Source organism: Rhyacophila brunnea, unplaced genomic scaffold (assembly GCF_057557595.1).
Source record: "Rhyacophila brunnea isolate RB1 unplaced genomic scaffold, BYU_Rbru_1.0 scaffold_18, whole genome shotgun sequence".
Classification (NCBI taxonomy): Eukaryota; Metazoa; Arthropoda; class Insecta; order Trichoptera; family Rhyacophilidae; genus Rhyacophila; species Rhyacophila brunnea.
The window spans coordinates 21276353-21291596 of record NW_028232837.1 but is presented as its reverse complement, the minus strand read 5'-3'; the positions used below and the strand labels follow the sequence as shown (position 1 = coordinate 21291596).

The 15244-nt window shown below is 29.9% G+C and overlaps 1 protein-coding gene across 1 annotated transcript in view; it reads right to left on the bottom strand.

Annotated features, from left to right (window-relative positions):
• Window positions 1-563: 563 nt before the first annotated feature.
• LOC147073309 (peripheral plasma membrane protein CASK-like) overlaps window positions 564-15244 on the bottom strand; it is a 686848-nt gene continuing 672167 nt past the window's right edge. The window contains exon 11 of the mRNA XM_085945407.1: window positions 564-2402. Coding sequence (XP_085801533.1) covers window positions 2373-2402 — 30 coding nt within the window. The 3' untranslated portion in view covers window positions 564-2372. The remainder of the gene's footprint in view (window positions 2403-15244) is intronic.

The window sequence follows — 15244 nt, the reverse complement described above, 5'->3', positions numbered from 1 at the left end:
ATCTCATCGAACACGGCTTTGTGAAACTCGCTAAGAGATTATAAGGAATTACAACTTCTAAAAGGTTCACGGGAATGGAAATGCTCTTAAACATCTTTGACCTAAGAATTATTACTGCTATGCTAAATAAATTATTGCCCATCCACTGTTATATTATTCCAGTATCAAACCCAACGTTGCCAACTTAGTGTTTTTCTTTATAGATTTAACTTTTTTGAATAGGCAAAAATTAGCATCCGGCGTATAGCGTTTAATCTAGCGTTTTTTAACTTCTTATAATAAAGCTACAATATTTTACCAGATTTGAATTTTATGACTTATTGACAAAATTCGAAATTATTTTTCGATCAGTGTTCTTGTAAAAACAGTGTTAATAATAAAAACATATTGTTTTAAACGCTAGTTTTTTTTTTTAATATCAAGCATTTTTTCTATCAGAATATAGCTTATTTTCTTACCTTATCTGACATATTGTTGGAAATGACAGTTGTCAATACTGAATTCAAACTGCGTACATTTATAACAGCTGATTATAACAAACGTTCCATCTTTTTTTTTTGTTTACATTTGCGCAGTCAATTTTTTTACGTTATTTTTTGTGTAGATAAATGAACATGTCAAATTACTATACCATGAAAAAACTGGGTACCAATTTCACAAGAAAATAATTATTTTTATCTAAATTGTCAATCATAATCCTACACAATTTGATAGGTGTAACACATTTTTGGGCATTTTTTTAGTCTATTTTTCCAAACCAAAAATCTATCTTATAATAGATGGGACGTTGCTTATAGCCAGGTCCACCCCAAAGGCCATAACTGCCTTGTGCGAAATCACAAAAAACCACCCCTTCTCCTGATTAAAATATACACATACAGTTTTTAGCTTTGTGGCGATCAAGCCGGACAGCCCAGTGGACTTAAAAGCTTGTTGGACAGACGTAAGTATATCTTTACTTCCCAGAGGATGTGGTTTGCACGTTGTTCGGGTAATAAGTTTAAAGAGCTTAGCAACAAATCCACTTTTGTAGTCAGTAATAGAGAATAATGTAATTATCTAAAGAACAAAAAATATATAGTTTACTTACTAATCTCACTATCTGTCAGCAAAATGTACAAATAAACTTCAAACTGTCTGGAAACAATTAAATGTTTTTAAGTAAAATCACTGAAATCTTTCAGTCTTAAATTTAATCTAAGTAAGCTGTCTTTATTTCAATATAGTCACGAAGGTGTGACGAATGATAGAACGGAGAATTCAACACAGTATACAAAAATTTCTAAATTACGTTACGCAATCTCTCAATCAATCCTTTGTGAGACAGATTTTTCATCCAGTCAGCCTAGGACTTTCATTTCGCGTTAAGCAGAAATACTATTCTTCTTCTTTCCTCCGTTTGTCGAGAATATTCTGCCCAACATTTACTCGGAAATAAGTTGAAAAAGTTTTCAACAAAATAATCATACGATAGACACTAATTCTTGAATATTCTTACAATAACAATATTCGGGTAAATTTCTAAGTAGTAAACCACCAAAATGGCAACTAATAAAATGTTTCATTAGAAATGAAAAATACCTAAAATTGATAAATTTTGTTAGTCCTTATTTCACAATTAACGTAATACATCGAAGACTAGTTTTATTGGATTTGTGAAGTTCACTCTATGTAAATAAATAAATCTTAAGAATTTTAGATTTTAATGCTTCCCTTCTGAGCGTAAATTACTTTTTTATATTTAATTATGTATCTAATTCATAACCGATTTGCGGGGTTGCTGCTAAAAGTTGGTAAGTCGATAATTTAGGTATTTAGGGTAAACACTGAATTATGTGTCCATATATGAATATTTAATCTAGAAAAAAAAATTCTAGGTCAACTGATATATCATGGGTCGCTGCCAAAAGTTGGTAAGTCGATATTTAGAGTAAACAACAAATTATGCGTCTATATATAAATATGTAGGCTAGAAAAAATTCAAGGTCATCTGTAGTATAGAACATCCATTTAAAGTACAAAGAAATTAGCATCAGGTATGCCTGATTTAAGAGGGCTTGTCAAACATCAAATTGCAATTACTACATAACATGATTTCGATACTTACTAACTTCTGGCAATAACCCACATAGCGATGTATACCAAAGCCATACGGGTGAGTTCTACAAGATGCCTTCACCGCTCTGAACTAGTACCATTCAAAATTCATAGTCTCTGATCACAATAAAAAAAATTGTGACGTAACGAAACGACGAAGGTTGAACGTACAACATATTTTCATATATGTCATAATATAATATATTCTGTGGAGGTATATTTCGTCTGCCAAAAGACAACATCGTTATTTACCAACTGGTAGTAGAATTATTCATTCATAGAATAAACTTGATAGACGTCCATACCTGAAACAAGAGAAAAAAACATAATTAGTATATTATATATCAGAACATAATTAAGAAAAACATGTTTTAATACACGACGATGCTTAGCTACAAATAATTTTATATTGCAGATGCATTAATAGTTGCAGATGCATTAATAGTTGCAGATGCATAAACTTTACAGTGTTATAAATCAATTTCATCGAATTCAACACAATTTTAGATTAAGATAAAAATCAAGTATCTATTCATATGTGTATATTGTCAAAATTAGCCATTAAGGTGACGTCTTTACTCAGCCTTTCTACCAGAGGCACCTAGCTGAGAAATATGAAGCTTGCAATTTGAGACACTTTTTTGATTATTTAGAATTTTTAACTGTATTAATTTATAAATATGTATCTGAAAACATAAAAAAGATGTTTTTTTTTTATTTCAAGTCAAAGATAAACCTACATTTTAAGAAAAATGTTATAAAGTATGAATTTTGTTTATATATTTTATTGTTATATTTATTATTAAAATTTAGTTTATTTAGTTTTCTAAGCATTTTCTAAGAGATTTTTGACTAATTTATAGTTTTAATATTTTTTATATTCATTTTTAAAAACATCGATTTTTATTTAAATATTAATGTGTATAACTTGAAATTATTTTTATTTATATCAAATCAAGCTTCAATATTGTGACCATACCTAAATAATATTTGATATAAATACAAAGACTTTCAAGTTATTCAAATTTATATTTTTATAAAAATCGATGTTTTTTTTTTTTTTTTAATATTTTCTTATTTTTTACCGTCCGCTTTTCTCAATGAGTAAGCATTCACCGATACCGCTGATGGCTTGTGAAAAATGTTAATAAAATCAATTTAATGACATTAATATGAGAAGACCCAGCTTATTCTCACAAGACACGTTGATTGTCACAAATATGTCATGAATTATGAAGGTGAAATATCTTTCCCCATAAACAAAACAGGCGTATCCTATTGTGGATAACATAAAATAAAAATGCCTCTATTTTAAATACCTTTTAATGAAAATAAAATCGAATCCCTTTAAGCTACTGTCTATATAAGATTAGACAGATAAACAGTGTCTATCAAAACAAGAACGATTGTCAGATTGATAAAACGTGAATCGGTAAATGTTTTCGGCGGATTAAGGTGCTGTACCAAAGGGTGTGGGAAATCTTCTGTTGGTTAAAAAGATTGTGTACATTATATTCCATAGGTTGTTTAACATTTTGAGTTCACTGGGCGACATTAAGTAAAGAATAATTCTCTTGTGCATATAGAAATATGTTGGTTCCTGCCAAAAAAATCTATTCTTTGTTTTTTTTCCAAAATAAATAATTTTCTAATTTTTTACGTAATGTTAATATTATGTACTCAATATAAAGTTCACGATTATAAATAATATTATTAAAAAAATCAATATTATGCCATTTTTAATTTTCTACAAAATTTGCGAGATTGATCTGTAGCTAACTTAATTCGTGATTATAGTGGTCTTTTTTGGCATCACATTTAGGTATATTTGCTACATATCATAATATGGTTGATGTTTAGTAACGAAATAGTATGTTATCTGGTTATACCATCTTCAATAGCTCTGATATATTCTAAAAAAGTAAAATTTAGCATACAATTATTACAGAATATAATATAACTACCTACTTACTTGATAGTATGACACACTTAAAGAAAATTTATTGATTATTTATAGAGAAGCTCTTCATCTATACCTACAGCATTTATAGACCACACGCCACTGGTGTATTCTCACTATGTCAGATAATTAAGAATAAAGAAAGTTAAATAACAAAATATAAAGCACATAAAATAAAGCTGACCAAGTACAGGCCGAGGCACTGAATTGCAAATTACGATGGTAGGGCTAGTTAGTAATTAAATTCGAATGCAATGCGGTAACCTATTTGCAATAAATGAAGATTTTTGATTGTATATTTGGTTAAATTTATTACCATTTACTTCAATATGCAATACTTATCATGTTTTACAAAACAGTTTACCGTATCGCATTCAAAGTATGACTAATGGCACTACTGCCAAAGTTTATCGGTTCATGTCACGGCTAAAATTATATTCAATAATATAATTGATAAAAATACGAAAAGTCTATACACTGGCAAATGAGTCTTTTTTCTTCTCTGTATAAATAATTATACGTTATATTTCATATAGATTATTATTCATTGTGGCTTCCCAGTTTCCACCATATTACAATATACACACAATTCGAGATGATTTATACACTCTGTCTTGCCAACGAGAAAACCTTGCGAGGGTAATAAATGAACCCTTAACTTTTACTGTTCAACCTTTATTAGGGTGACCGTTTGGGTGGTGCAAGTAAGTAGATGAATCTAGAATAGGCCACGGTCATAAAGCTTTACTGGGACACTTTTTATGTCACCCGGTATTGTCATAGACATACAACTACATTATTATATCTTGACGAAATTACATTATTTTGACTATATTACCTTTAAAATAAAGGTATAAAAGACATAAAGTCGTCCCAAAATACTACAATAAATCCTTAAAATTAATATAAGTATGTGATTATAACTAAAATTAATGAATTAGGTACCTACTACAAAATAAATGTATCGTCAGATTTCTATAATATATGAGCAGCTTTTGTTAAACTAGCTTGTTGATATTTTTATTAATAAATATATCGAACATACAAAGGAAAAAGGGCGTAATCCACACAAATTCAATTTTACAGGAGACACAAAAACGTTTTTGTTATGGTTTTCGGTGAAAGTTAAAATACAAAATACACATAACCGTGAAGTGCATGATAATTAATAATTTTGTTTTTAAATCCCATACCTGATATAATTATGCCAGTCTGATATAACTATTGAGTTAATTAAACAAATAACCAACTAAAATGATGATTAGGTTATTTTTCCCATGTCACTTCCTCTTTTTTTTTTTGATAGCGAGCTAAATTTAGATGATAAATCAGCATTTGCAGCATACATCCTTTGGATACAACGTGTAGTTAGTCGTGTACAACATTATTATGCAAAAACAATATATATATATATATATAGGTCAATAATTATTATAAAGCAAACATTAAAAAATTATTCGTAGGATGTTTATCACATTTGAATGATTAAAGACATAGCTTATAATCAGTATCTTTAGAATTATCTTCAAATGTATGAATCGTGCCCATTTTTCAATAATAAAATGCCTAATTCTTGTCGAATTTGGGATCAAAAAGATTATAAAATATAATTTTTTATCGAAAATATATCACTATATAATGTTAACATTAATTTAACTAATTATTTTCTAAATGCGTTTAAAAATTAATTAACCTAAAAAATCTTAACACCCCTGCACATGAATGTACTAAAATATGACTATATTCTAAAACATTAAAGTGAGAGGTTTATAAGAATACTATTTTATGTAATAAAAATACTTTATGCAGTCATCAAATGTTTAAAATAAATATAAAGGATAATAAGGCTTCAAAATGATATAAATAGATTATCTACAAAGTTTAAGGAATGTCCAGGGTTATGCTCTGAAAATACCATAAAAGCTCCATTTTGACCTTCGCTGAGCATGTAGGCCATTAAGAAGATCATAATATGTGTCTTTTATTGTGTTAACTGTCAATACATGGTGGAACTGCATTGTGTTATTGATTTAAATTAATAAAATGCGTTTTATTAATTTATATCAATCCACGCAAATAGATATTTTAGAAAAAAGTTATGCCGACCCTGGAATCGAATTTAAAGTCTCGCTAGACTTTCTGTCCACTGAGCCATTCAAAATCTGGCCGCCGTGCATAAATTAACATACACAAATCGAATACATAGGCAGGTTTTTTCTAAAATTATTACACATTTTATATTATATTGAAGCAGGCAGTCGTCCTGGTTTCCAGATTAATTTTTGTGGAATCTATTTAGGTTAGGTTAGGTCATTATTTCGTTGTTACTTGTCACCCGATCATTTTGAACATATTATATTGATTAAGATGAGATATCCTAAGCTTGCCGGCAAAGTCCCGTTTATTTCAGGCTTTCTAGCTATGAGGAATGCAGAAATTAGGTATATAATTTGATTTATTATGGCGTATTGAAAATTTTTGCTATTAAAAATCTAGCAACATAATAGAGATAGGACAATTTCAATATTAAATTTATATTTTTCCTCAAAAATCATAGTTATATTTATCGTTGTTCTGTTTTGTCACTGTTCTGTTTTGTCATGTTCTGTTTTTTTTACTGTTCTGTTTTGTCTACTACTTTGATTACTATGGAGTCTTCGCCGTCGATATATATAAATATTTAAAATATATATATATTATATACCTACTTAAATAAAACATATTAAACACGTTGACGATGTTTGAATTTTTAATAATATTAACATGGCAGAAGTACGTGAAACGTCCGCAAACGGATAAAATAGTACGTGTAACTTTATTTAAATCATTCAAAAGTGGAAAATTGCCTCCACTTTGCAGACTTCTAAAGCGAATTTATGGCGGCACTTATGACAGTGTGATTTCAGAAAGTCCCCTAAACAGGCCATCCCCTCCTACCGCACCTATCTACTTAGCGGACTTTCCTTGGTCGTAGTATCAAGTATAACAAACTCAAAAATACGAATTCTTACTCCAAAAATGAAAAATATATGAATTTGATTTTAATCGAAATTGAGACATTTAAAAGATTAGGATGCGTCTATACAGCCATATCTCTAAAGCCTCAAACCCACACGACATCTCCTGATTCTGCATCGAAACCTCAACACCATAGAAGGGGTTGAAAGAAAATAACAACGACTACACGCATACTTTCTCTCACCCCTGCAGGAAGCCGTGAGATATACAATACAAATAAAGTAATACGATAAGGTCACGCGGGCTTTCTTTTGATTAATTTGGAAACGACTTCCATGTACACTTATTTAATAAAAATATAAAAATGATTGTTTCTTGCACTTAAAAATCTCATAATATATTTGCAACTGAATGTACACCTTTTTAACATTTTTACGACACAATTTATATAGACCTATGGTAAAAAAAATATTTAAACGAAGTTTATCCCACGATCGATATATTAAACATGACTGATGTAGAATTACAAAATAAATGTGTTTTGATATTTATATAACTTCCTTTTCTTTGCTCTAGCCAATAAACATTCATGTTTATTTAGGATTCAAGATAAGAACCTTTTATTTACATGTATGTTTAGTAGAAAAATATTCAACTTAGTAACCTTCTGTGAGTAGTTTAGATATTCTAACGTATTTATAATACCAAAAACAATCCTAGGTACCCTTTTTACTTTGAGTAACGTTTGTTGTAAGCTAAACTCAACTGACACATTCATAGCTGCGTTCGAATTCATACATCGAATTGAATTTAAGTAAAAAAAAAAAGTAACAGCACGATCCATCTTCAACTATTGCATTTATACGATTATTTTGTTAGGAATTCAGATTTATTTTGTATCACCGTCAGGTCACGTGACCTCAGCTCCGTTTACCGAAATGCGCGCAATACGGTAGGCTCGAAAGGCGAAGCCTAAAACCTTTCCGTATAATATTATTGTCTATGGCTGTAGCTCTGTCTAAAATAATGAATGATAAGATTTATTTTATTGTGTTGACTGTCAATTTTATTCATAGTGGAAATTCATTGTATTTAAATTAATATAATAATTTTTTATCGTACTTATTCGAGTTGAAAATGTCCTTCTGAGGCTGACGAGACCAAAAAATGGAATTACGATAAAAATTTTCGTTTTATTAAATTAAATTAATAATAATAAGATAATTTAAAAAAAATATTTCTATGGTATTCAATCACATATAAATACAAATTGTTTTTAAAAATATAAATGAATATAATATATATCTATTTTTGATGTAAATTCTTCTTAGGTAAATACATAATAAAATTTAAACTCGTCACTTAATTTTATATCGTCAGTGAACTATTGAAATTTCATCGATTTAGTGTGTTAATAGTGTACCTATTCATCAGTAATTGTAATATCGCATTATCTTCTTATTTTCCGTTTGAGTATACCTAACAAGTTTGCTGTATTTCTCTGATCTCCACACCTACCTCTTTTCAAAAGGCACCCTTCGCCACTGATCACTTTTATTCTGTACATTACCGTATTGTATGATTTAACTTTGAGCACTTAAGTACCAGTTCAATTATATCGTGTTAAAAACACGATCTAGCAATATCTGATAGTTTGTCCTTCTTTCTTATAATACCATCCAATTTTTCATTGCCTTTAAAAGAGATTAACCGCAAAGGATAAAGCAGACTATAAAACAGCTGTGATTAATTACGTGTGTCAAGTTAATTGAAAAAAAAATGCATATAACAGCATTTAATAATGTAGAAAATAATAAATTACAATTATGTGCAATGTAATATATATAGATTTATATTTTGTATTCACAAACATCATATAATAATATTTTAGTTCATCTGACTACGAATCAGTTAACGTATCTAAATACAGAATTTGATGATCAGTCTAAAAGATTACTATTATAGATCTATTTTATTACGGTTTATCTGTTAATTTTATTCGTGGCAGAGAGACTTTGTATTATTTAAAATAATACACAATGTGTACGTATAATAAAAAGGACTGTTTTCCACCATTTCAATGAGTGAGGGTATTTGATTTTAAATTATAATAAATTTAATTTTTTTACTATTCCATTCGATTTGGGTTTTGCCTTTCGGCATATTCATGAACTATGCACACAACCAATGAATACAGTCAAACGTCATTTACACATTATCTATAATAACAAATGAATGCATTAAAATAGGGTAAAAACTTATAACCCACTAAATAAAGGATCAAGAATAAAAACCAAATTTTATACATTTGAAGTGTTTGTAAAAACCCGTTGTAAATACATTGGATACTAGTGATTTACTCAGTAAACTTACTAATACATAGCTTGTAGTATTAATGTTTAACTATCATACTTTCTTAAAGCCTGACATGTTGGTGATGTGGTAAATGCATTCAGTTTACCAATTACAGATAACACAACACTGTATATTTCTTTTTTACTTAGTATTTATTAAAAATCCAACACGTCACCCAGTTTCAATGTATACTGATAATGGCAATTTAATATGGTTAATGAATTTATTAATAGTAAGCATCTAATGTGTCCACTACGGGTATTTGTAAATTTGTTTATTTTATTTCATCCTTTATTTAGAAGCTAATAAGGGAACCTTGTTTTATTGAATTAATTTGTTGTATAAACGAAAATTTACTATATTCGCAGAAAACTACTTAAATTGTGTTTTTGTGGATATTGATCTATGTAGAAGAGATCACCCCATACACATAATGTTGGCTAAATCTAATATAGATGAGCTTGTTAGATTTAATGTCAATAAGTTTTAAACGATGAATACAGAATCATAATTCGTCAAGCAAAATACGTTTTAAGAATTATTAGTAAATTCTTTTTTCATGAATACACATCTTTTATTGATTATATTCAGTGCGAAAGTATACTCTTGTGTGCAATTGATGTCAGGTGCCATATTCGTTTATTTAAAAAAAACGAGTGTTCAAATACTTTATTTTAAAATTGGAATATCCGGCGTAGCGGAAATGGTTATATAATAACATTCATCTCGAAGTTTCCCTTACAAGTTTAACATATATGTTTATATGATAGCTAGAGGAAAGGTATTCAAATAAATATAATTCTCAGACGCGCATACAATAAATATACGTAATACTAAACACAATACATTGCTTTCATAGACTTTGATAAACAGTACAAAATACGCATTATATTATAATGACAAAGCTTTTTAGCGTACTTGATTCAAGCATTACTGAAATTATTAGTAGTTAAGGAAACACTTTGGCCTGAGCGCTTTTCCCCTAAAATGATTTTACGGCGAGAGCTTTTGTGATCGAGGAAGCTTTTGGATGCGAAAGCTCGTCTTTAAAGCTTCCAGAATTTGAGATTAGAAACTATTCCGTCAAAAGTAACATTCTATGTTCAATGAGGTTAAACAGTATAGAATATAGCCTACGGCATATGCACAGAATGTACTTATCTGAAGGTTTGGGCACAAACTTCAGTTAAAATGGCTGATAATATTGAAATGCTGTATTTTTCTTTATTAATCAACAGACAAAGTAAAGTAAGCTATTATCTTGTCTTAATTATTTAAAGAGTTCGAAAACTTTAACATTATCGTATATTTTTTGATGTGATTGAATCACGATCTTCAACAACGAAGAATCCAAAGATGAAGAAGATTTAATATAATAGCTCTACACCAAATATTGACAGTTAAGACCATTATAGTGAAAAATTATACCAACGACAAGCTGTCAACAATCCCCACCCAGATTCAAAACGTGGCTCTATTTTCTTGTATCACAAAGACACTAGCATATAGGTTTCAGATATATTAAACCTTTTCTCGCATGTAATCAAAAAAAAAATCTCAACATCATGATTAATTTTATAAATACAGCAGTGATTTCTTTACTAACTCAGTTTTATAGGATTTATCAAAACTCATTTAAGAAACATCTATTCAGACGCCCATGTGTTATTATAAAAGCGCAAAAATATTAAAATTTATTAGGAATTAAAAATACACCGCATGTAAAAGCTTCAAAATCATCTTTCGTTACCGATATCACCTAATAACTACTCTATCTGACGAGTTTGAAATTTTGTTACTTATAGCTACCATCTTTGAACAATGCTATATTCTTACATCTTATGTATTTATTTATTTTCGAGTCATCCCTTATCGAAAGTAGACCAGCAGCAAGGAATGCTACTATTAATAGTTTGGAGGAGCTGAACTCGTAAAAATCAAGGTTCATAATCTACGTAACGCAATATCTACTTAAGTTATGTTTATAGTTTATCCTTAAGTTGGATAATGGGTTGGGAGTATTGATGAGTTGGGAGGGTTGATTTTAATAATACTTCACCTTTCGATTCGTTCAAATACATTTCACACCCTGTCAGTTCAATCGTCATACTTTGAACGTGAAGATCTTTTCACTTAGATCTTTCGACAGTTTTATAACTGATTTTAATTTATATTTTATTATTCATAGTGTTTGTTTCAACAGGTACCTCTTTTTTTTAAAGGACCCATCTGAATGCTCCCCCCATGCTATCGGTAATAAAAACTAATTTGCGACACATTTCGGTAAACGATTCCAAGAGTCCAATCACCCCTTTCAAATCAATAGTGTTTTGAATTCAGTTTCAACCTCTTTGTCGAACCAAAAAGATGCGTTTTTTACAAAATACTTCTCGCCCTGTGTATTCTAACATAATATATTATACTCATCTTTATAATTTGTACTGGGTCAATAAAACATTGTTAATGGAGAAACAACGCCCCCACCAAAAACATTCCAATCCTCTTGCGATTCCTCCTTGTATTCGTCCGTAGACAAAGGGTGGTTTGTTAGAATATACTGTTAACCTAAACACATGTAAATTCATTAAAAGTGAGCTTGAGTGCATGTCAATCTCAGTCTTGACTAATTAATCTTGAGATCCACAACTAGTAATGCTTTACAACCAAAGTAGAACCTCTAACAATGAAGACCGAATGTAGTATGGGGTGGTGTGGTTTGGGGGGTCAATATGTATGTTGTCAAATTTTGATTATACTGATTATATTCGATAAAAATATTAAAAAAAATACTTTCTAACCATTCGCCAAACGTCTCGCGGGTCACGTGTTCTGATCGACTACGGTAATGCTTCATCCCAAAATTCGCAAGCCCTGTTTGTCAGTGTTCACAAAAAACGGACCCAAACAACGTAGGCAAAATCTAATCTATGGTTATAAGTGCGGACGGTTCACTCTAAGTGATTGCGTTAACGGTTTTTTAATTCCTCTTCTCCTCTGTTCGCGGAAAACATCGCTGAAAAATGCATTTCCGAATTTATTTTTCACCTTGCGAGATTTACGGAGCTCCGCGGACACATTATTTAGATTTAATGGCTTAAGAAGTCTATAAAATTGGTTCTTGCATGTCTCGCGAGAACAAGTAATTACTATAAAAAGTCTTGGCACGGTATTAAAGAACTTAAAGTTTTCCCCATCTCATGTTTTAATACTCTAGAATATTTTTATAGTGAACAGTAATAATAAAATTATATATGCCATAATATTATAATAAATTATTTAACTAGATAACTATGTTTTATAGGGACATCAAAATTTGGTCACTTTCACCATTTCTTGGCGTAGGGGGGGCGGAGGGGGGGAGAGTCAAATTGATACTCGCGTTACCTACGATTGTCCTTAATTTTCCACATATTCTTCCATTTAAAAGGTAACATATATCCCTATGGGTTACTGCCAAAAATTGTTAAGTCTCGATTTCATGTTAGGAAGTAATTTCAATTTGAAATTTGATATGGCCTATAAAATCAGGCATAATACTAATTTCTTTGTGCATCTTTTATATATCAGATGACCATTCTAGTGTTAATTTTTATGTTTAAAATACATAACCCGTTGTTAATTCTAAATACCTAAATTATCGACTTACCAACTTTTGGTAGCATATTATGCTACAATAACATTTTATTTAATTAAAAATTGCAAAAGAATAAACTCCTTTCTTTCCGTTTTTAACCCTTCTCTTACTCAGGCTTCGATATTGTTTTAAACAGTTTCATATAAAGATAAATCCGTAAAATTTTGTTTACTGTGAAACTTTTTGCAAGCACTTGCAATGACACATAGTACAGCCTTTTTTACAAACGAGCTTGTATTACTACATAGTTATACCTTACGTGTGATATCTAATACTAAATCTATAAGTTATGTAGGTAAGGAATGACGTAAGGTTGGTTTATTGAATGCTTGACCACCAAAAATTCAATCTTGGGTACGAATTGACAGAAGGTAAGTTGATGCGTGATAAAGTAGCCCAAATTTAATATCCCTTAACAAACAAAAATACAAATTCAATTACAGATCATACAACGAGAAGTTTACAAATAATATTTACGAAGATTGTGTTTGCAATGAAAATTATTTTACGTCGAAGCGAGAAGCGTGTAATTAGTTTGAATGATTTTAAGGTACTAGATACTGTTGTATTGTGACATTGGTTCTTATAGCAAAAGTAGACAAAGGAATATCAGAAACGGCATGGGTTGATTGACCGTTGTTTTGTTCCCACACCGTGGATTGTTTCTTAGAAATTTGTCTGCGAAATTTGACTATGACACAAATGTTATCAATTAAATAATGGATTTCTCACTACAAAGTAGCAGAAATGCACCATTTACTTGTTAATTCTTGTAATACAACAGATGAAACCTGACACGTAAGCATTCCTTCGGACTGCGGGAAATGCTTATACGTCGGTTCGCACAAACGAGTTTACTGATCGTAAAAAATTATATTGCTGTAAATTTAGGTTTGAAATACACTTTAAGATTAGTTATATGATGTACATATTTCTAGGTTTTCTTAACTATGACTTAAATGCTATTGACACGTTGCACGTTGTCTGCGGAACCTCCTTCCACCCTCAGTTATTTGGAATTTGGAGAAATGGGGAGTATTAACTTAGTAAAAACAACAACTTTTGAGAGGAACATAGGTAAACTCCCCATAATATTATATATATAGACATTTTTGAATTATTTAGTAAATCACCGAAAACTCAAATAGAAAACACGTTAAAAGAACAAAATGTAACCAAAGGAAAAAAAGTATTTTTAATCGTATTACATTACATTATAAACCAATAAAATATTTGATAGGAAAACAATAATAATTGTAACAATTATTAATCGCTGCAGAGCGGATCACTAAAATTGTTCAGCATCCCAGCTCTCTTACGTATAACAAATGACAATATAGCTATAAATCACATTTTTTATCAATGTACGCTATATGAAATTCAAAGACAAACGCTCTTTGATCTTGACATTTTTATAGCTCAGCCAGATATCAAAGCGTTTTTTTAGCTGAAATAACGTAACCCACAAGTATAAATTACACGATACTACATGGTTGAACTTAACATGTAATATTATATATCTACCCATTATGAATAATAATATGATCTTGTGTATATATAATAATATAATCATTAATTGAGCCGTTGAATGCTGAAGTGGTGTAAGTCAAAAAAAGTCGATTTCCAGAAAATGAAGTTTTAGTAGAAACTCTGTAAAGCTTGGTGTAAGAGAAAAATTGATGCTCTTTGCACAATCTATTCATTAAAAGCATCTTTAACTAATAGTGATATTTTTACCTGAATATATTGGAAAATGTATCATTTATTTACTGTCAAAATGAATCACACCATTTCTGGTTTCAGAGTGTTTTCTAAAATATTTTACTTCAATGACTTACACCATTTTTGTATGTATCTAAACCTAACTTTAACATTAATACCTGTCATCAGAAAATAGGGATTGAATAAATTTGACTAAAATGTTTTCATAAATTTATTAAGAATAAAAAACTGAATAAACATATTTATTAAAACATTTGATAAAGAAATTAAGTATTTAGGCTTAAAACTAATCACTCGTCAACTTCTTCGGCGTATTCAAGGGGACCGATATCTTCGATTGTACTTCCTGTCTTCAGGGAGTTAAAAAGGGATGGTGAAATACGACGCATCTGAAAGCAATATCACCAACAAGTGACATACACCACTACTCCGTAAAACGCTATAGCTGATCGGTTGGCCACTTTTAGACTGTTTCTGCGATCTATGGAGAAATAATTAAATTATACTTACACCGTTTT